Here is a 22,933-nt window from a genome sequence, read left to right on the forward strand (position 1 = left end):
CATGCCACAGCTCAAATGCAGTCCAGGCCAGCTTGACTCAGTGATAGACTTCATGCTATGCAGGGTCATAGACTCAGTCCTTACCACTCAAAACAGAAAAGTGTTTCCAAGTTCAAATGAATCTTCTGAGTTTTAATGGAGATGTGGAAAGCCAGTTTCCTTCCAGAGTAAAATGGACATTCTCAGGAATTCAGGCCTGGCTTGTATTGGATGGAGGATGCTCACTGAAGAAAGCAGTGGAGTAGTTGAACCAAAGAGTTTTGGCAAGCCCGTTTTGAGAGACCCATTTCTAACAGGGGGCTTGTAGTCTATGGGGTTTGAACCAAAACTACAAGTTTTCCTCATCCACTTGTTTGTATCCCTATTGCCTGGCAGTGTCTGGAGCAATGCTGTTCAATAATATTCCCTGTTGGAGAAAGACAAGATACTGGGCCCTATAAAACAGTTCAGGGAAGACCTAACTGTACAGCAGGTCATACCTCCTGCTAAATATTATGGCTAATGACCTAGTCAGTACTTACCACTGAGTACAGGATGAGCCTCTGAGGAATTTCACATAGACAAGCCGGTGAATTTGCATTATTATAAGCTCACCACTGAGTCAGCTCCATTCCTGCTTGGTCTATTGGATTTTTCCTTTTAACTAACTATTTCCAATGTCTTGTCTGGTTTATGTTGTTTTGTTTTCTTTCTCTTTCTTCTTCCTGTCCTGCATCACTCTCTCCTGGGTCCCACATCCTCTTCTTTGATGTCTTCCTCTCTCTGACCCAAAGATCAGCCAGTAAAAAGCAGTCTCACCTGTCCAGGTAAGAGGGATGACTCTGGGGGAGAAAAGATCCTCGTCTTCATATTTTTAAATTCGTATAGGGTGGTGGTGGTGGTGGTGATGTTGACTGGTTGTGGAATAAGGAGTATTATTTTGTTTTCGAGACTCACCATATAACCCAGGCCAGTCTAAAAAATGTTATATATAGCCTAGACTACCTTGAGCTCAGCAATCTTCCTGCCTCAGCCTCCCAAAGGCCAGGATTAGAATTGTCTGCCACTTCATCTGGCTCTTGTGCATAGTTAATATCTTCACACAGTTCAGAAGTAAGCACAACAAAGAATATGATGAGAGGTCTCCAGCCCGGTACCTGATCCTTAGCCAACCCCTTTCCACCTCACATAAACCACTGTTGATTCTCTTATGCGCTGCGAAGATGTGGCAGATGTTTACATATATATAACCAATATGCAAACATATCTTTTCCTTTTTATCTACTGCTTTAAATGCCCACATAATTCTCTTCCCTTAATAGCACCATAGAAATCATTCTTTATACACAGTTTTATCAGGACAAATTCTGCATTGTTCTATAGATATGAGATCATCATTTCCGGTATTCTGCCATTGTGCACAGTAATTCTGTGCATAAACTTCCACTAAGTCACTAACTACAGCTAAGATGGAAACCGCCCCTTCCTGAGGGCAGCAGCTGCTGATTCTAAAGCTGTGAACTTGTGCACATTCTAAAAGGCCAGGCCACATCAGTGTTCTGAGTTTATTTTCTGTTCTTATATCTTCCCTAATTAAAGAAGACATCACGAAAGGAATTTGTTGGTTGGTGAAATGTGGTGCATAGAGGGTTGAGGGTCTTAATATCTAAGCAGTATGCCAGAGGCTGGCCAGCTGTGGGGCTGGGCTGATTTTGAGGTTGGACTATATGGTCACCAACAGAGCAGGTTCCTATTCTTCACTAGTATCTAGAAGATAAATGGACTTTTCAGAAGCTCAAGCTATTGCGATGTTCCTGGTCTGTAAAGATCAAGGGTTCAAGTTGCCATTTCCCTAGTTCCTTAGTACTAAATGTCCAAGCGCCATCTTAGGTGAGACTTTGAGGGACAAAGAGATGAAGTCATTCAGTGTTCTGCTGTGTTCATGGAGGCCTCTGTATGTGTCTGGCCCACCATGTTCTTCCAGGCTCCTCTTTTGCAAATCATCACCTAACACTGACTAGCTGTTTGTTTTTCTTTCATTCATTTTTCTTCGCTGCTCCGTTCTGTTCCATCAGCCCCATTGCATCCTGGTAAGACCCAGCAAGCACATGTATGTTTGCACAATCTTCCTGCTGTTGTCTCTTTGTTGTCTGACTCTGCAAAGGGTATTTCTCTTCACACCCTGCTGAGTATTAAAGAGACCATACTTGCCCTGGCCAGTCAGGATTCCAGATAGGTGGTGTTGCCAACAGTGTAGAACACATGACTAATCTCCTATTGGGATGACCAGGTTACAAGGTGGGCAGGTTATCTTTCATTGTTCAAGACTCAGGCCCCTTTTACCAGAGCCTCCTTCCACTGGTCCCTCTCTGCTCAGCTCACTAATGTGTTTCCTTTACTTCTTCTCCAGGTTAAGTAGCCTGTCTTCTCTGGGAGATTCTACACCTGAACGCACACCCCCTTCTCACCACCGTCAGCCCTCTGACACCTCTGAGACAACAGGTAACTACCTGGTGGCATATCAGCACATAGACACTGGTGCATGCCCCTATGGAGAAATCCTGTACAGTCATGTGTAAAACACCTGAGCTTTACGTTGAACACGGAATGTGTGTATTGGGGTTTATGTTAGGAGATGTATAGCATTTACCTCCTTATGCCAACCTAGGAAGTGAGTTTTATATACTCACTTTGTAGCTAAGGAAACTAAAGTAGAGAGAAAAGTTAGGAAACTTGCCCAACCTCACACCTCTTGGAGAAAGCATTGAGGCTTAGCACTGTTGTGTTGTAACTCTAGACCCATGCCCCTGTCAGCCCAGAGTGCTGTCATAGTGTCCAGCAAAGATCCACAGCAAAGGCAGTTGGCATATACTATGCATGAATAGTGATATGCGTAAAGGGGTTTCTCCTGGCACTTATCATTCCCTGTATTTGGCAAGGAAACAACCCTAAATCACCAGCATGATTTATCCAGCTCTGTAGCACCAATTGAAAAGCTTTGGTGTCCCATTTGCTGTGGTCACTGGGTATAACAATGTAAAATTTTTAGTCTTGAGGAGCACTACTAGAATTAGCTCTACCCCTTCTTCAATCAGTCTCTTCCGTACAGGCCTAAAGGGACAACTATGTCAGCACTTCAGAGAAGGTTCGCTTCTCATATGGATTACAGAGTTAATTACGGTTTTTACAAGTCACTGAGAGTGCTGTATATTAGAGCAGTATATGTGGACAAGGTGAATGTGGGGAATTGGATTAGTCTTAGAAAACATCTTTAAAAAGCAATTGGCTGCCTTGGATACACTGGCCTTCCAGTGAGACTGCCTGCCCAAACTCCTGTCCCCACTCCCAACAGGTCTTGTTCAGCGCTGTGTCATCATCCAAAAGGACCAGCATGGCTTTGGCTTCACAGTTAGTGGGGATCGCATTGTGCTGGTGCAGTCTGTGCGCCCTGGTGAGTGTCATAACCCTCTGTCAAGAGTGGACAGTTCTTTAAAGGCATTGTGTGTGTGATGGTGCTGCACGACTTAGCGGCTGTTTAAATGGGGGAGCCCAAGGGAAGAGTGAATGAGTTAGTCTAGAATTCGTGGTTGCATCACAGCCAAGTGGTAAAGTACATTCTGATGTACACACACATACATATACAAGAAATAAATCTTCCTAAAATGTGTTGTCTGTGGAAATCTACTGGCAAATAACTTGAAATTAGAGAGAAAGTAGCTATCTTACCAAAATATATAAACATCAGATTACTTCTAATAACTAGTAATTAAAAAATGGTAAACTTAAGCTGGGTATTGTAGCACACACGTTTAATCCCAGCACTTGAGAGGCAGAAGCATGTATGTATTTAGGGTCAACCTGGTCTATATATTGAGTTCCAGGGTAGCCAAAGCTACATAGTGAGACCTTGTTTGAAAAAACAAAACAAACAAGCAAAACTGGTGGGTATTTGGGCACACACCTTTAATCCCAGCACTTGGGAGGCAGAAGCAGGCCAGACTGAGTTTGGAAGCAGCCTGGTCTACAAAGTGAGTTCCAGGACAGCCAGAGCTATACAGAGAAACACAGTCTTGAAAACAATAACAACAACAACAATAATAATATAAAATCTGCCCACAGAGCCCAGAAGAGGGCATGGGATTCCCTGGAACTGGAGTCACAGGCAGTTACAGTTGGTGCCCAGAACAGTGAATGGTTCTGGGCACCAACCCAGGGCCTCTGCAAAAGTAGCAAGTGCTATTAACCACTGAGACATCTCTCCAGCCTCAAATAGTACATTTTAGATGAGGGCAATCTTAGTTCCCAAACTGAAAGCTAAAATGAAATGTAGACTTGATATAGCAGGAGCATCTAGATGTACTTTGTGAGGGGGTTAGCAGATAAATACAACTTTACAAGATTTAATTAATAATCCTCTTGGGGCAAGTTTATAAAATATAATGTTTGGTTTTTTTTTTTTTGTTTTGTTTTTTTTTTTGTTTTTTTTTTTTTTTTTTTTTTTTTTTTTCTTCCCCCGAGACAGGGTTTCTCTGTATAGCCTTGGCTGTCCTAGAACTCACTCTGTAGACCAGGCTGGCCTCGAACTCAGAAATCCGCCTGCCTCTGCCTCCCAAGTGCTGGGATTAAAGGCATGTGCCACCACTGCCCGGCACAAAATAGGATGTTTATACTTCTCATTAACTTGTTTTTGTTCTAGTGTTCTTGTATTTCTTGAATATAAATTAAGGTTAAGAAGTAGAAGTTATTTGCAACCATATGGTGAACCAAAACTCTGCACCCTCCATTTGAAAAGGTCAAGAGCATGGTCTTCTGAGCTCCTGTTTGGTCAGCTGACATCAGAAGGCCTTAATATGGTCCACCTCAAATGAAGAGACTATCAATGGATTGAAACTTTGTTTAGTAAAATGTTATATCATTATCTCTAATGATAACAACCGGGAGAATTATCTTTACGAACTTCTCAAGAGTTATAAGCTATTTGAAAATAGCAGTTTGAAAGCTATTATTTTAATTCACTTCTCTAATTCTTCTTATTACTTTACTAACTATATTTAATACAGTAAAATTGTGTTTTCCATGAGATAAGAAATAACTCTTATCTGATCTTAAAAATTCAAATAAAGCAAAAGTATATTCTTCTCAGAGCCTAGTCCTACCTGTGCCCCACATGAGTTGGCTGTCCGAACTCTATTCTGAGTTAAGTGAAGAGCAGAGCAGCAGGTGTGACCTAAAGCAGTCCACTCTAGATTAAAAGGCATCATGTTGCTGAAATAGAATTAGATGTCCACCCAGGATTTGACATTCTGATATAAAATTTCAGTGCAGGTGATCTAAGGGGGACTGTGGTGTAGACCTGGTATCTTTTAGGGGTGTCTGTAGGACTCTGCTGACCAGCTCTTCTCCCTACAGGAGGCGCAGCCATGAAAGCTGGTGTGAAAGAGGGTGACCGGATCATTAAAGTGAGTAGGCTTGACCTCTTTCCCATCTTACATTGGTGGCAGGTTCAGGAGTTGCCTAGTACTGTGGTCTATCTCATACTTCATCTCATTTCTAACTCTCAGGCAGCCACTAGATTGGGGTAGTACCATAATAGGGAAGAGGAATGGAGATGGTCAGCTTCTGTGTTCTCCGGTCTTCAAGTTCACTGACCTTGAAGTTTTCTGGAATAGGTTTTATTTATCCCTATTTCACAGAAGACAAAAAGCAGGGTTAAGAGGAAGCAGCTGTGACTAGTGAAGGACCCAAACCCTCGGGTTCTTACTGAGTCTGTCTTCCACAGTCTTGGCATGAGATAATCTTCTGGATATAGGTCTGTCTTTGCAGAGTGGAGTCCTCGGGACTTTGTTTACTGCCTTGCTTGTTCTTTGACTATTTGTGTTTTGTCTTGCTTGTTCCTTGACTATTTGCATCTATTGTATTGCTAGTTCCTCAACCTAGAACTGACCTTAATACTTACATGTGATTAAAATAGTATAAAAGCCAAAAGGAGAAGGGTTGGTTGGGATAAGGGGGTTATGGTGGGGCAGGAAGAATGGGGAAAGGGGATAACATCTGAAATGTAAATAAATAAAATATCCAATAAAAAATAAATAAATAAAAAGAAAAAAGAAAGAAAAGAAAAGAAAGAAATCCTAGCAGCAGAGACTTCAACCCCTCTAGTAAGGAAGAACCCCATAGGGCCAGTTGATATACACAGTTGTAACTGAAAAAGTCTGTGAATAGACACATGAGTCTTATCCCTGAAAACTTAGAGGCCAGCTTGGAACAAACAGATAATGTAAATTTGAGTAAACAAGTAGCCAGAGGTAACTGAAAAGTACTTGGAAATAGCCTAAGGAAATGACATTTTCAATTTGGAAAAAGGTTCACACCACTAATACTCAATGTTATTTGTCCAACAGGTAAATGGCACCATGGTGACCAATAGCTCACACCTGGAGGTGGTGAAGCTTATCAAATGTGAGTTGCTTAGAGCATAACAACTAAAAAAATAGAAGACTTGGTGGACTCTGGGACAAATTGGCAGGTTTATTGACCCTAGAGGCGTCATTTATAGATACTGAGACAGCTGAAACCACATCTTTAGTCTTAACATGAGTGATCAGCTTAAACTGCTGCAGACCCGTAGCGTGAAGTCAAGTAGACACTGTTGGTCTTCATTTGTAGCAGCACACCATCTTTGCCCTCCTGACCATATCCTAAGACCACTTCATTTCACTGTCATCTGTTTCATTTACATTCACATATGGAGACAAAAAAAGAGGCAAGAAATTCTACAGGAATGCCCACCAAGTGAGTCTATACAGAGTCAGATAGACAGAATACTAAAGAAGTAACTGACGAATGTGGGAAGCCTTGAGAGAGTGGAAGGCTAGAATTTAGAGGACCTGTGTGTACCGGGCAGGCAATGTGCTGCACTTTACATTGGTTCAGTTTAATGAACCAATGAATAAAGAAGGAAGCTGGGCATGGTAGTGTACCTATACAATCCCGGCACCTAGACTGAGGCAGGAGAATAAGGCCATTCTCAGCTATGTTTTTTTTTTTTTTTTTTTTTAAAAAAAACCTTCCTCAAAAAAGCAAAAAAAAAAAAAAAGATTGGGGGCAGTTTGGGTGAAATGGGGTGCATTTGCAAAGATACTTATGGCTGAGATCTTGGCTGGGGTCTCTATGTGAGGAAAGGAGAACTTGTTTGATGTAGGGCAGGAGGGCAGAAATTAGCAAATGGCTAGAACTTTACAAATGAGATTTTAGTCTACAGGATTGTGAGGCTTAATGAAAGGAGAAAGATGATTTTCTTTGTGCTTAATTAAGAGAGCACTGGTACTCAAGCAAGCCTCCTCTTCCTTCCTTCTAGCTGGTGCCTACGTTGCGCTCACCCTCCTGGGCTCTTCTCCTTCCTCCATCGGTGTCTCTGGGCTCCAGCAGAACCCATCTCTGGCAGGAGGGCCCAGAGTTAACCCCACGATTCCTCCACCACCTCCTCCTCCACCCTTGCCACCTCCACAACACATTACTGGACCCAAACCTCTACAGGTAATAGTTTTCCTGATCACTCTAGGGATTCTTTGATGATCTCAGTGGAACTTAAATTAAACAAGGTTGTGGTAAGTAGAGATAGGCCAAAGAAACATGTGAATACCACCAAAAAGTTAAAAATGCAGTCAGCATAAAAGGGCGTTCATGCCTTATGCCCTAGTCCTCTGTATATGTGGTTTTATAGGTAGCATCTTCAGTGTTTCCTCACTGTGTGAAGACTCACAGAGGACATCTGGGAGTACTCTTCCTACCTGGGCCATAGGCATGGACAGAAGCATCAGTTAGAGATTATTGCCAGTTGGTGTTGGGAGGGTGTGCTTGAACGGCAAAGAGGAGGAGACTGTTTGCTTCCCAGAGCAAAGGGCCTGCCTGGAAGAGTGCATACACTCCTGAGGACAGTCAGGAGAGGAAGAGTCGGAAAGAACAAAAATAGGTAGAAGAGAGCCCTCAAGAGTAGAACAGCCTGTGTAAAGACTTCACAGTGAAGCCGGCGGTGGTGGCACACGCCTTTAATCCCAGCACTTGGGAGGCAGAGGCCGGCGGATTTCTGAGTTCGAGGCCAGCCTGGTCTACAGAGTGAGTTCCAGGACAGCTAGGGCTATAGAGAACCCTGTCTCGAAAAACCAAAAAAAAAAAAAAAAAAAAAAAAAAAAAGACTTCACAGTGGCAAGATGCAAATATGGATAAGGAACAGGTTTCCAAATTGAAAAGATCGAACCAGTGCTTTGGAGACATTAGAAAACAGTCCACTATTAAAACTGATTACAGCTGGGATATCTAAGCTCAGTAGTAAAGTTTTTTTAAAAATTAAGATTTTATATTAATTGCATTCCAGCAAGGTGTTACATTGTCCAGAGTGTACTCATACGATTAAAATTCTACTCTCAATACCTTTCCTCACACAGGAATGAGCAGATATAAGAGAATTAAGCTATTGAGCTAGTCTCCAGGTTTCACTACTGTTATATTTCCATTCCTAGGATCCTGAAGTCCAAAAGCACGCTACTCAAATCCTCAGGAATATGCTAAGGCAGGAGGAGAAAGAGTTACAGGTGAGATCACTGTTAAAGATAGACTGGCCATTGCCTTTATGAAATTACCCGTTATCACAGCAATCTACTAGTGTGTGCAACCTAATTTTTTTTTTTTTTTTTTTTTTTTTTTTTGCAACAAAATTAAGTTTTTATTAATTTTGTAGACCATATCCAATTATAGTAAAACCTTAGAACCTGTTGGTATATAGCCCAGTGGTAGAGCACATGATTGAGGCCCTTGGTTCAGTCCCCAGCAAACAAAAAAAGTACTATCTTGAGACCATTAAAGGGTTGCCTTTGGCCAATAGAATTTGTTAAAGCAGACCAGTGGAGTGAATAGCATAGCAGAATCCCATGGTTAATCCATTAGGAGGATGACTAGCTAGATGAAGTATAAATAAATAAGGAAAGAGACGAACGTGAGAAACTAGTAGAACTGAGGAACATTGCAGTTCATTGGAATTGCTCTCAGAGCAATCCAAGGAAGTGGAAGGTAACCTGGGAGGTAGGGGTGGGTAGGATGCTGATCTAGACTGAGGATGGAGAGAATAAAGAGACCAAAAAGAAGATTAATTGACTGGAATAGGTCATGCTGTAGGCACTTATTATATGGAAAACGTTGCTTTAGTTTTTGTGGTATACAAAAAGGAGATGAGGTGGTTCTTACCTTCAGTGTACTTAAAATCTAATGGGGGAAGATTTCAAATTCTATTAAGAAGAAAGTAGGAAGAACAAAGAGTTTGTAATAAAAATTTAAAGGAAGAACAGTTACAGTGGCGTGTAAAAGCTTCACAGTAAAAATAGTGTTTGGTGGGGCTTGGAGGGGTGGAGCTTTAGCAGACAGAAAGAAGCAGAGGAAACAGGAACGTGGCACACACCCTTCATTCTAGTATTGGGAGAGCAAAGCAAGTGGGGCTCAGTAAACTTAAGGCCGGCCTGCTTGGTCTACGTGGTGAGTTTCAGACCAACTAAGGCTACGTAGAGTGACCCTGATTCAAAAACAAACAAACAAACAAAAAAAAAAGAGTTTGGGGAATGTTAGTGAGAAAACAGTTTAGGTGAAAGGCATGGAGTGTGAGAACACCCTTAACAAGCATTGTGCTCTTGCAGTATGCTATGTATTCTGTGAGAGCCGTGAGTGAGGGGAGCCTTAGAGGTAGGAGTTAGAATGGTTAAAGAGACAAATGAGAGGTGTGCTTTCCCTGAAGGAGTTACAGCAGTGCCAGGGGACATGGTGGGATAAATGAAGACATACTGTGTTGTAAGTTGGCACTTGTATATTCACATTGGATTACTAAGACACTCTGCTACAATACAGTGCTAGCTAGACACATAGGTCACTAGACTAGAATTCAGACTTGTGTATGAAATTCACCCATGTATAGCAACTCATTTCCAACGAAGGTACTAAGACAATTCAATAGTGTTTGTCTCTTCAACAGATAGTGCTGGGTCAACTAGATATATACAAAGAATTAATTTGTATTTTTATCTCATGTAATTAACAAAACTTAATTAAGAATGGATTAATAAAGTCTCAACAAACAAGAGTATAAAACTTCAGAGAGATGGAGAAGAGGGGACTTGCATCTGAGCTGAATATGTACAGATGGTTTTCTTGTTATTATTTCCTCAGGATTGTAGCTATACAGCATTTATGTTATGTTAGATATTATAAGTAATGAGCAAAGAAAAATATGAATCTTTTACAAGGAAGCATGAGTATGAATCTTCATAACCTTGTATTAGCCACTAGTTTCTCTGTGTTACTAAAAACACAAACAATCCTCCTAAAAGATAGATGAATATCATTAAAATTAAAATGTATGTATATAAAGGAATAAAATAAAAAAGTAAAAAGGCAATTCACAGAAGAAAAGAAATATCTCACAGTCAGATATCTGCTAAGGGTCCAGAGAACCCAGGTTCAACTCCCAGCACCCACATGGCAGCTCACAACTGTCTGTAACTCCAGTTCCAAGGTATCCAGTGCTCTCTTTTGACCTCAGTGGGCCCTGCATGCACATGGTATACAGACGTACATGCAGACACAATGCCCATACACATAAAATAAAATAATAAAATAAAAATAATTTTTAAAAAAAGACAGCACAGTTTAAAATTTGGCAAGGGGGCTGGAGAGATGGAGTGGTTAAAAGCACTGGCTGTTCTTCCAGAGGTCCTGAGTTCAGTTGCCAGCAACCACATGGTGGTTAGTGTCTTCTGGTGTGTCTGAAGATGACTACAGTGCACTTAGATTTAAAAAGAAAAAAAATGGCAAGAGCTATGACTTTTTTCAGTGGTAAAACACTTGCCTAGATCCTGAACTTAGTTCATACTCAGTACTAGAAGCAAGCAAACAACATCCAAAATAAGACAGACAACAACAGAAAACAAAACAAAAAACCCACTTTAGGTAGGAAGCTGATTAATTCAAAATATTATTGGAGGTTTCTATGTATTATAAGCTTAGTTGTTGCTGTTGCTGCTGTTGTTGTTGCTGCTGCTGCTGCTGCTGTTGTTGTTGCTGCTGCTGCTGCTGCTGCTGCTGCTGCTGCTGCTGCTGCTGCTGCTGTTGTTTTATTGGTTGGTTGGTTTCCAAGACAGGGTTTCTCTATGTATTCCTGGTTGTCCTAGAACTCACTCTGTAGACCAGGCTAGTCTGGAACTCAGAAATCCACCTGCCTCTGCCTCCCAATTAAAAGCATTTTAATATTTTTTTAAGAATCTATATGTGCAGGTACTCAGGAAGGTCAGAAGAGTATATCAGAGCCTCTGGAAGAGTAACAATGACTCCAGAGACATCTCTCTAGCCCCATAAGTTTGATCTTATTCTATTTGGGGGGGGGGAGGGTTGAGACAGGGTTTCTCTGTGTAGCCCGGGCTGTCCTGGAACTCACTCTGTAGACCAGGCTGGCCTCAAACTCAGAAATCTGCCTGCCTCTGCCTCCCAAGTGCTGGGATTAAAGGTGTGTGCCACCACCGCCTGGCTTGATCTTATTCTACAAAATTACCAAAATTACCAAATTAACAAAATTACCAAAGAATTTATACAGTTCTCTAAAGAAGATACAAGCTGGCATTATGACATACACCTGTAATTCCAACACTTGGAGTCTTGGCAGGATTGCAGTTTGGAGACCAGCCTAGGTTATGTAGTGAAAAACATCTCTAAAAACACAATGAAAGAACTCCGCGTGGCCAATAGGCATGAGAAGACAGAGACTGCTTCTCCAGGTGACAAGACTACTTCTGCTTCACAGCCACCAGGGTCTTTATGGCCAAAATAATGGAGAGTAACACGCTGGGAAGAGCCTTAGACAAACCTGAGGAATGTTTTTATGTTTTGTCTGCAAGTTTACTGTCCCAGTCTGTTTGCATCACTGACAGTGGGAATGTAAAAGAATACAGTCATGTGGAAATGATAGGCAGTTCTTCCAGGCATTAAACACAGATACTGTGTAACCAGATAAATCCACTTCTACATAAATGTCAAGCAGAATTGAAAATTCATATTCACACACAAAAAATGTGTACATGAACATTCATGACAACCATCTTTGTAATAGCCAAAAGGAAACAACCTACAGTCTATCAACTGATAAGAAAAATGTGGTAAATCTTCAACATAGTAGGATATTTAGCCATCAAAAAGAATGGATGCATGCTATAAATGGAAGAGCCCTGAAGACAAGTGAAAGATGCCAGACAAAAGCCCATAAATGTGGTTCTATCTGTGTGGAATGTACAGAATAGGCAAATGCTCACAAACAAACAGACTCGCAGTCACCAGAAGCCAGTGACTGCTTAAAAGGCTCTGTATTGTATACTTTAAATAAGTTTAAATTATGTGAATTATATCTCAATGTAAAATTTTAAAATAATTCTTGGGCATCATAGAAGCCTGAAAGAATGAGTAATTTATGCAGTTATTAATCAGTGCTTTCCTGAGGTGATAATTGAATTGGATGCAGTCTGCTGTGTCCAGAACATTGAAATGACAGAAGAGGACAGTGGTTGGCAAGTGATTTGGGTCACTTAAAGATCTTGGAGTTTCTCCTAAAGGCTTTGGGAGTTGATTTTCAAATCAGTTTTCTTGAGAGAAGTGTTTGGGGAGCTGGAGAGATGCTTCTATGCTCCTGCAGAGGACCCAGACTCAGTTCCCAGCACCCACATGGTGTCACTTGTAACTGCCTGTACATCCATTTTTAAAGCTTCCTGGGCCCTTTGGCCTTTATAGGCACCTGCATATACATACCCTGAAGCACACACACTTGACATGAAGAAGCCTTGGTGGTATCTGTTCTTAGTGTATGAGATGATGGCAGGCTTGACAAGAACAGTAGAAGTTAGGGTGAAAGAGTTGGTCACAAGTGTCTCAGAAGTCACATCAGGAAAGCCTAAGCCATGTGCTAAGAAGAGAAAGAGTAAAGGATGGCTCAGTTTGGTGCCTGGGTGCCATGGGTAGAATCAAACAGGGCACATGAGCAAAGCTTACAGGATGGTATTGAAGGTCACCTTTGGGTCTGAGTTTATCATGCCTGAGAAGCATCTAGGTAGTCTCTCTATGCTCTGGGAAATGGCTCTGGAGAAAGGAGATTCTGATACCCTCAGTAACAAGTTAATCACTGAAGCTGGGGTCTAGCTGAAGCCAGCCAACACGCCAACGCAGAGGAGAGAAACCTGAAAGTGGATTGAGGATTTTTGTACATCTGTGTCACTGTGGTGGCATCCAATGTCTATACCATTTGCTATTTGATCTTTTAAAGGGTAGCTGCTGAGGTGATGGGGAAAGGAAGAAAAATGGGGCTGTGGCTTAAAAAACAATCTAGGTTGGTAAAAATAATTTTGTTATGGATTTGCTCTTAATTTAGGGAACTTAGATGTCTTTAAAAGGTAGGATAAAGGAAAGAAACCATTTGAAAAAGATTTTAAAGGTATCTGAATGATGTCTAAGGAACACTCAAAGCAATCAGAGTGTATTGGAGTGATAAAAGATGCAATTTCTGAGTTACAAGAAGAGAGAGATGGATGCTGTCTTAGTCAGGGTTTGTATTCCTATACAAAACATCATGACCAAGAAGCAAGTTGGAGAGGAAAGGGTTTATTCAGCTTACACTTCCACATTGCTGTTCATCGCCAAAGGAAGTCAGGACAGGAACTCACACAGGGCAGGAACCTGGAGGCAGGAGTTGATGCAGAGGCCATGGAGGGTGCTGCTTACTGGCTTGCTTCCCTGGCTTGCTCAGCTTGCTTTCTTATGGAACCTACGACTACCCTGCCCAGGGATGGCACCACCTACAATAGGCTGGGTCCTCCCCCCTTGATCACTAATTGAGAAAATGCCTTACAGCTTGATCTCATGAAGGCATTTCCTCATGAGAGTCTCCTTTCTCTGTGCTAACTCCAGCTTGTGTCAAGTTGACAGATGAAACCAGCCAGTACAGATGCAGATGTTTTGAAGTGGAGCAATGTTGGAGAAGTTCTCAGATGATGTTATCTGCTGAGACAAATTGGGCCCTGGTGGTGTGGACAGATAAATGTAAAATGTAAGGAATTTTAATGAGGTTGGCAGGTAGCAGCAAACTTCAGATGAAGTTGGTGAATATGTAAACCTAACATCATCGTTTAACTAGTAAGTTTTGCTACCAATTCCTTTTTTACAAAAACATTTCAATAAATAACTGCCACAGCCACTCTGGCAAGCATTACCTAATCATATTCAGATCTTAAGGTCATCTCCATTCTTGACAGCTGTATTCAGGCTTACCCAAGCCTACCCAGGTAGTAAATCGAGGGGCCAGGGTCTAGTGACAATCTTCTCAGCCATGTGCTCGTCCTCTGCTGCATGCTGCAGATATGCTAGGAGAAGTAGATGGTGCCTGCTCTTGAGGAGTGTCTGATGATGAGCAAGGTCTCTCTAAGCTTTTCCTCTCCTTATTTGAGATTTCCATTATGTTACATTTGCCCTAACATTATCTGTGTAGTGACTTCACTACTGTGTAGTCACTTCAGTATTTTACACTTGACTGTGAGTTCTTGTGTCAGGTGTGCAACCTCAGCTAGTCCTTAAATGTAGGTGAGTGTAGGGCAGGCCTCTGGTTTTGCTTTGTTGGTTTGTTTCCTTTCTCAGCTGCTTCATACATTCTGTCTCTCATTAGTCACCTTTTTTTCTGATCCTAAATGATGGTGAAATGCAGGCATCTATAACAGACAGAAACCTCTTCTCTCTTCTTATTTTGTGATAACTACTGTTCTTACTGCTGGTAAATCAGCTATCCTCTACTAACCACCCCTCTACCTTTTCCCCTCCTCCTCCTCCTCTCCTTCCTCCTCCTCTTCTTCTTTTTCTTCCTCTTCTTCCTCCTCCTTCTCCTCCTCCTTACCCCTCCCTAGCGTATCTATGAGGTGTATAGTCGGAACCCCGCCAGCCTGCTAGAAGAGCAAATCGAAGGTGCCCGGCGGCGAGTCACTCAGTTACAGCTGAAGATCCAGCAGGAGACTGGTGGCTTAGTGGTGAGTGGTAGTAGGCATTGCTTCAGGAACAGCTCCATGCAGACAGACTAGTGTAGGAGGAGGAGAGCAGGACTAGCACCGCAGAGGCTGAGCACTATTGCAACACCTGCTGGGATACCATAGAGATACCACAGGATACCAAAACCTGTTTCATGCCCTCCTTGTGAAAACGCAAATGCAATAAATTAGATGTCTGCTTTAATCTGCTAATTACTCTTCCCTTCTGAATAGTTTCCTCAAGGTGTGTATTCCTACTCAGGGATCACTCACCATTCATCTGGTAGCTTTTCCAAAGGAACATAAGTGCCTTCCTCAGCCTCAGGAAAAGATTTCAGTCAATAGAGAAGGATCTAAATGCACTTTGTAGAAAATGCCACACAGGAGGAGGTTGTTTATTCTCCTCATCAGGGACTTTACTATGAGTGTCTTGTTATAACCCACAAGCCTCAGTTCTTTGGGTAAGTAAGAACTAACCTTAGGAAATTGTAGTTAATAAGAAGAGAATTTCTCCAAACCCATAGAAATTGTTTGAAGTAGAGCTGAAGAGATGGGTCAGCAGATGAGAGCACTGACTGCTCTTCCAGAGGACACATGTTCATTTCCCAGCACCCACAACCATCTATAACTCCAGTTCCAGGGGATACGATCCCTTCTCTGGCTTCCATGGGCGCTGCACATACATTTACACATACATGTATGTATGCATGCAAAAACACCAGTACACACAAAATAAAAACAAAAAAGCTTTTTAAAAATTTAAGACAGTTTACGTTCTTTTTAAAATGTCCTGTTCAGAAGTTGGTAAAAACATAGGCAAATAAACTTTACAAATTTACCTTCTGAAGGAACTTTCATATACAGTGGGTGGCTTAGATTTATGGACATAAACTATCTAGTTTTGATTTCTAGCTCTAGTTCCCCTGATCTTTCAGACTCATAGCTAAGTAACCTAACCACTAAGAGCCCTCTGTTTTCTCACTTATAGAGGAAGGACACAACAGAGTCTGCCTCGTAGGGTGTTGCCAGAACTGAAGCATGTCCCTGGCACCATGCTTTGTGCATGTGTGTGTGGCTGCTGGTGCTGTTGGTGTCTGTATGACATAAATTCTGAAACTGAGCTGAGAACAGGACATTTGTACTCTAGCCCTGCTTTTGGGTTTTTTGTTGTTTGTTTTTGTTTTTCACTTAGATTGTGGCTTAGAACAGTTACTGAACACCTAAGGAGCTTTCTATCTTCTCATTTGTAACATGGGAATAGCCTCTTTTACTGGAGTTGCTGAAAGATTGAATGCAGTTAAGAAAATGCTTTGTGCACAGTAAAACGCTGCCAGTGTTACTTCTGCAAGGGCTGGGACACAGCTCCATGCCAATAACAGTGCTCCACACACAGCTGCTTAACATCTGTCCTCAGTGCAGCCTTAGGACTGTTTTATTTCTTGATGGTTAGAATACCTTTCTTGTATCTAACCAAAATCAAACAATAAATGTGTTAAAGTCCAGGGTGGCAAGTGAAGGGAGATTTTTGTTAAGTTTTACAATAGTGTTCAAACTCCTTTCCCATTGTGAGAAGTTGGGAAACCTCAGGCTGCACACTCTCAGCGAGCATCTCTTTTAAGCCAGGCATTTCCCAGGCAATAAAGCAGAGGTGGCCACTTGCTATAAAAGCAAACATGGCTCTGATTGGGAAAAGGAACAGGAGTGGGAGAGGCTCTAAAACAGTTCTCACCCTTTGGTCTTTTCTCTTTTAGGACATACTTCCACTCTGTGGTGAGACTAGCCAGAGAACATGTGAAGGTAAATCCTGTCATCCCCTGGTATATATGAGGCTACTTTATGGTCGTCTCTCCCAATGAGGCAGATTCTAGAATAACAAGGAGAAAACATACCAGTCCACAGGGCAGTTGGGTGTGTAAAAGTCAGAAGTTAAGTAAGAAACAGGAGCTACTGAGATTACAAGTCTAGACAGCAGCTTGTTGACAGCATGTGGCACTTAAGAGTTCGACAAACTCTTGCGAAAAGGGGTGGTGACTAGATGAGAGTCAGGAATAAACTAAAGAGTAAGAGTAGCTTTAAGGGCATTACACAGCCTTATTTTAGGTGGTGGCATGTTCTGTGCTCAGTTGCAGAAGTAGGCAAAAGCTGGATATTGGGAGAGTAAAAGACCAGTGTGTCAGAAGAAAATGGGGAGTCTTGGTATGAAAGAGTTAAAGGATAGCTGGCAAAAGAAGGAAAGATGGCAGCTTTCCCTCCCTACCTAGTGCCCACAAGAAAGTCTGTTCCTCAGGACCTGAGATCTTTTCTAAAACTGTCTAACCTGGTTTCTTCTCAGGCCGCCTCTCTGTGGACTCCCAGGAGGCCGACAGTGGCTTGGACTCTGGGACAGAACGCTTTCCCTCCATCAGTGAGGTGAGCGCCAGCAGGCACAATTACAACTAATTACAACTATGCACCCACTGGTGTCCCACCCCTGGGCACTGGGCAGCGCTGCTGCTCACTGGCCCATCGTCTGGGCACCTCCTCCACAATTCTAGCACTAGGGACTTAGTCACTGTGCTCTGATCTGGGCAGCTTTGGCATATATCCTCATGCCAAATTGTATTTTATCACAATTGATCAGCTCTGTTGGGTAAAGTGTGAAGTGAAAAGGTGGGCAGTGTTAGTAAACCCCACCAAGTCCTTTTCTGACTGTTCCTGGCTATTGGTGACAAGATAATTGGTATCTATAAAAGGACAGATATGTGAGGAGGAAGAAAATGGTGGAATGTAATATAGGCCTCCATAACCTCTGGTTGGCATACATAAGAGGTGATGCACTTGGCAATGAAGTACGTGAACTGTGACTGAGACTCTGGATTGAATATATACTGCAAACTCTTGGACTGTCAGTAAGTCTCATGACCTTTCTGAGGCCTGGTTCTTTGTGTGAAAAGGAGGTTGAGAGATGATGTTCCCTCAGAGAGCTGTTAGGTTACGTGGGAAAATATATAATCAAGGGTGTGGTGTCAGCATGGTTGTCCTCATAAAGCAAGCTGACCCCAGAGAGTTGTCTGGATGCGGGAGGTTCCTTCTCACAGAATTTTCTTCCTGTAGTCATTGATGAATCGGAACTCAGTGTTGTCAGATCCTGGACTAGACAGCCCTCAAACCTCCCCTGTAATCCTGGCCAGGGTGGCCCAGCACCACAGACGGCAGGGCTCCGATGCAGCGGTGCACCCACTCAACCACCAGGTAAGAGACGTCCCTCACACATACACTCCTGGTCTGACTTTCTCCTTTCACAGCTAGGATTCAGGCCAGGGTTATCACCAGTATGTAATCGTGAATAATCAGACTAACCCTGCTCTGACAACACAGTTTGATATGGTCACCTAGAGAACAAATACAGAAGACCGAGCACAGAGTAAAGAGGTAAGGAGTCCGCTTCTGTGTGAAGAGTCAGTCAGTGTCTCTCACAGATCACACAGGTTAAGGAAAAGCTGGTGAGCTTTCAGTGTCTGGATATTCAGAACACTTATCTTCCCTCAGCAAAACTTGGCTTCAGTCAAAACTGAGGGCAAGATACAATGATGTAACTATACAAAAATACCATGTTGTGTATTAAATAAACAATAAGCCTTATTCTAGAATCCTAATACAGAAAACAAACAGAAGTTCAGCATGCTTAGGATCTTTTCTTGTTCGGCTACCTCAGGTTCTTTGGTACTGCCCATAAAGTACAAAATGTGACAAAAAGCCCCCACTCTCAGAGGTAGAACTAGGTCCAGGGAAGATTTCAGGAAGACAGATTTGGGCTCAAGACAAACTTCTGCAGAGAACCCGGGCTGTGGATGGGCTTGCCTGGAGTAGTGCAGATGGAGGCTAACAAGACACTGCTCACTACTACACGGCTCTATAAATTTTACCACTACACTGATGTTTTTCCAAATCCGCATTTTCGTTTCATAGTGTTATTTAGTATTTTCTTCAAGCTAGCTAGCTTGCTTTTTTCTTTCTTTCTTTTCTCCCCCTTCCCCCACCTCCATCCCTCTCTCTCTCTCTCTCTCTCTCTCTCTCTCTCTCTCTGTCTCTGTCTCTGTCTCTGTCTCTGTCTCTGTCTCTGTCTCTGTCTCTGTCTTTCATTTGTTTGAAACATTGTCTTACTGTGTAGCCTGGCTGGTCTGGAACTGACTCTGTAAACCGGGCTGAACTTAAAACACAGAGAGATTTGTCTGGCTTTGCCTCTGAGGGCCTGGAATTAAAGGCATGTTCTACCAAGCCTGGCTAAGCTTACTTTCTTAAACTCAAATTCATTTTAAAAGATATTTGTCACTGCTGCAAATTTAAACCAGTATCACATACCATGAATGTAAGATAAGTGTAAGTGAGGCAGCATACGTGTCTAGAAATGATTTTGTAAAGCCTTATCCAGAAAGACACAGAACAATGGAGAGAGAAAGCTGCCACTTATGTTTCTAGGATGCCTCCTGCATGAGCTGTCTCTGCATGAGTTCATGAGAAGCGAATGGTTATCACTTCCAAAGAGTCTCAGAACAGAAATTGAGAAACTTTAAATCGATTTACCCTTTTATATCATTTCAATTCCAAACTATGTGAATGTATCATGTACTATAAAAATTCAGAGCTGGAAAGATGGTTTAGCAGTCAAAAGCTCTGGCTGTTTATTAAATTAATTATTTTTGTGGGGCGTTATTATGCCCTCTTTTACTCCTTAATATCTACATGAGGTTTGTACCCCACTTCTTGCCCCAAAATTTTCAACAACACAAAACATTACACTTTATTAATGAGCTGTAGGCACTATGCTGGGCAGGTTTTAAGCTATTCTAATCCTTCCATCCTGTTGCGACCACACGAATGCCAGTCATTTGCCAATCTGGTGTCTCTTGGGCTGCTTGTGCTCCATCAGCCTGTCCACTTCTCTGATGGTCCATCCGTTTAATGGTGACCTCCTCCTCCCACTGGCCTCTCTCTCTTTCCCCTTCTGATCTCTCTGGAGACCCCTCACTCAATTCTCAGTCCCACCTTCCTTTCCTTTCTGGCCATTCATAAGCATCAGACATTTATTGACCAATCCAGGATTAATGGGGAGCATTCTTTGCAGTACATAGGGTAATATCCAAGTTCAGGTTATACTCTGTATAGGAGCACAGAACTTAGCTTCTGAATACACAGCTCACAAGACTGACCCCATCCACTGTTCTTCCAGAAGACCCAAGTTGGGTTCCCAACATCTACATGACAGCTTACAATTGTCTTAGTTAGGGTTTCTATTGTTGTGATGAAACACCATGACAAAAAACAACCTGGAAAGAAAAGGGTTTGTTTGGCTTATACTGCCATATCACAGTTCATCATCAAAGGAAGTCAGGACAGGACTCAAGCAGGGCAGGGACCTGAAGGCAGGAGCCGATGCAAAGGCCATGGGAAAGTCCTGGTTACTGGCTTGCTTTCTTATAGAACCAGTGCCATCAGCCTAGAGATTACACTTCCCTCAGTGGGTTGGCTCTCTCTCATCAATCACTAATTAAGAAAATGCCCTACAACTGGATCTTATGGGGGCATTTTTTTTCCTCAATTGAGATTCCCTCCTTTCAAATGACTCTAGCGTGTATAAAGTTGACATAAAAACTAGCCAGGACAACAACCATCTGTAACTCTAGTTCCAGAGAATCCATCACCCTCTTCTGGCACCACAAGCACTGCATACATGTAGGACATAGACATAGATGCAGGCAAAAGACCCATACACATAAAGTAAAAATAAATAAAGTCTAAAAAAAATTAATAAAAACATAAAATATCTATTTAAATTTATTATCTATGAGCAAATGTTATATATTATCATATTTTCAGCCTAGCTATATTCTTTTGCTTGTAATTAAGTCTAAGATGGAATCTCCTTTTGTAATGGTAAGACTTTATAAGCGTAGACCAAGAGCAGACTGAAACTTTATTTGATTAATCAAAGGATTAAATGGGAACTGAAATTAACTCTGACAATTTGACTCATTACTATTTAATGTCATGTCTCAGCACCCCATAAAATGACTCCAACCTCACCAATATCTCTCCTGAAGTCATCTGGTGACTTCACTGGTGATGACTTCCACCAGTGGTAAATTTCTCACGGTAAGCCAGGTGGAGCAGGTGGAGCACCATGAGTTCAAGGCCAGCCTGATCTACATAGTGAGACCTGTCTCAAAAAAAAAGAAAAAAAGAAAAAAAAAAGAAAGTCCTCACACTGGAAAACATTGGTGTAAGGAAGTTCAGAGGTGTTCTTGTCAAACTGTGAGCCTTTGGTAAACCATGATAGCAGTAGCACAGGTCGGGAGCAGTGTTTATTGTAATGAATTAGAATCTAATAGCATTTAATTGATTTTTTTTTTTCAGAAAAGAAATTTTATATTAGAAGCCAGGCATGGGTCGGGCAGTGGTGGCGCACGCCTTTAATCCCAGCACTTGGGAGGCAGAGGCAGGCGGATTTCTGAGTTCGAGGCCAGCCTGGTCTACAGAGTGAGTTCCAGGACAGCCAGGGCTACACAGAGAAACCCTGTCTCAAAAAACCAAAAAAAAAAAAAAAAAAAAAAAAAAAAAAAAGAAGAAAGAAAGAAGCCAGGCATGGTGGAGCATGCCTTTAATCCCAGCACTTGGGAGGCAGTGGCAGGTAGAGTTGTTGAGCCCAGCCTAGTCTACATAGTTAGTTCCAGGTCTGCCAGAACAATGTAAAGAAACCCTGTCTCCAAAACAAACAAACAAACAAAAGTAAGAAACCAAAACCCAGTCAGTAAATGGGCTAATGAAGTGAAGAAACAGATCTCAAAATATGGAATACAGTGATCAATAAACATGAAAAGATACTTAACTTCACTAGCCATGAGAGAAATGTACTGTACTGAGACCCATCTTATCCTATTTAGAATGGCAGTCATTAAGAAAGTGCATTTAAAAAGCTGGTGAGGATATAGATTAAAGAAAATCCTTATATATTTCTGGTAGTATATAAACTACTCCTAACCACTATTAAAATCAACATGAAGATTTCTCAAAAACTAAAAATAGGCCTTTCATATGACTATTGTGCAACACTATTTCGGGGCAACCTGAACAAACAATCTACTTACCCCAGATAAAGACCTGATGATGATACCACCAAAGTCCAACTTGGTGTACTTGAGTTTTTATTGGAGTTACTTACAGGAATATGGGTAGAAGTTGATTACAGGAGCAGAAATATTCAACAAGAGGCATCACCAAAAGCCAACCCTAGCATGGGTCAAAGGTCATGACAGCTGGAAATCTAGAATTCACTGTGGAACTTAGTCAGCTGTCAACTTGACAGGTTGGAGAGAGTCTCTTCTAGGTAGCTCAGTTGGTCTGAGGGTATTTCTCAGAAGTCCTTACTGCTTTTATATTAGTGCATCCAGTCTCAGGGATTTCCTGAAGCTTTTGAGTTGTTTACTTCTTGAGTCATAAGGAGCTTCAAGTAGCATAGAATGTTTATTTAGAGAAAATTCCTGTACAGCAATGACCATCTATTCCACTCCTGGATATTTAGCCAAAGAGCTCCAGGTCAGGATCACAGACATGTGCACATCCATGTTTATAGCAGCACAATCACAGTAACTGAGTCATGGAACCAGTCTTGGTATTCAGCAACAGAGGATAAAGAATATGTAGTGTGTATACACAATGGAAATTTGTTTTAACCGTAATAAAGAACCAACTCGTGTCATTTGCATAAAAATGGATGCAACTAGAGCTAATCATAAGAATAAAGCCAATTTCAGAGAGACAAATAGCATGTTTTGCTCATTTGCTATTTCTTGCTTTCTGTAGATATGTAAAATCATGTATTGTGTGCATGA

The 22,933-nt window shown here is 41.8% G+C and overlaps 1 protein-coding gene across 10 annotated transcripts in view; it reads left to right on the plus strand.

The window, feature by feature from the left end:
- Arhgef11 (Rho guanine nucleotide exchange factor 11) overlaps positions 1-22,933 on the plus strand; it is a 123,954-nt gene that overhangs the window by 68,829 nt on the left and 32,192 nt on the right. For 5 of the 10 annotated variants that reach the window (XM_034501045.2, XM_076932633.1, XM_076932628.1 and 2 more), the window contains exons 2-12: positions 774-806; positions 2,390-2,481; positions 3,332-3,430; positions 5,389-5,438; positions 6,381-6,438; positions 7,337-7,515; positions 8,499-8,570; positions 14,949-15,068; positions 16,817-16,862; positions 17,398-17,474; positions 18,159-18,296. In XM_034501045.2, the coding sequence (XP_034356936.1) occupies positions 774-806; positions 2,390-2,481; positions 3,332-3,430; positions 5,389-5,438; positions 6,381-6,438; positions 7,337-7,515; positions 8,499-8,570; positions 14,949-15,068; positions 16,817-16,862; positions 17,398-17,474; positions 18,159-18,296 (964 nt within the window). The remainder of the gene's footprint in view (positions 1-773; positions 807-2,389; positions 2,482-3,331; positions 3,431-5,388; positions 5,439-6,380; positions 6,439-7,336; positions 7,516-8,498; positions 8,571-14,948; positions 15,069-16,816; positions 16,863-17,397; positions 17,475-18,158; positions 18,297-22,933) is intronic. The other 5 variants (XM_076932631.1, XM_076932634.1, XM_076932632.1 and 2 more) reach the window with 2 other exon arrangements.

The sequence above is a fragment of the Arvicanthis niloticus genome, chromosome 4 (assembly GCF_011762505.2).
Source record: "Arvicanthis niloticus isolate mArvNil1 chromosome 4, mArvNil1.pat.X, whole genome shotgun sequence".
Taxonomy (NCBI): domain Eukaryota; kingdom Metazoa; phylum Chordata; class Mammalia; order Rodentia; family Muridae; genus Arvicanthis; species Arvicanthis niloticus.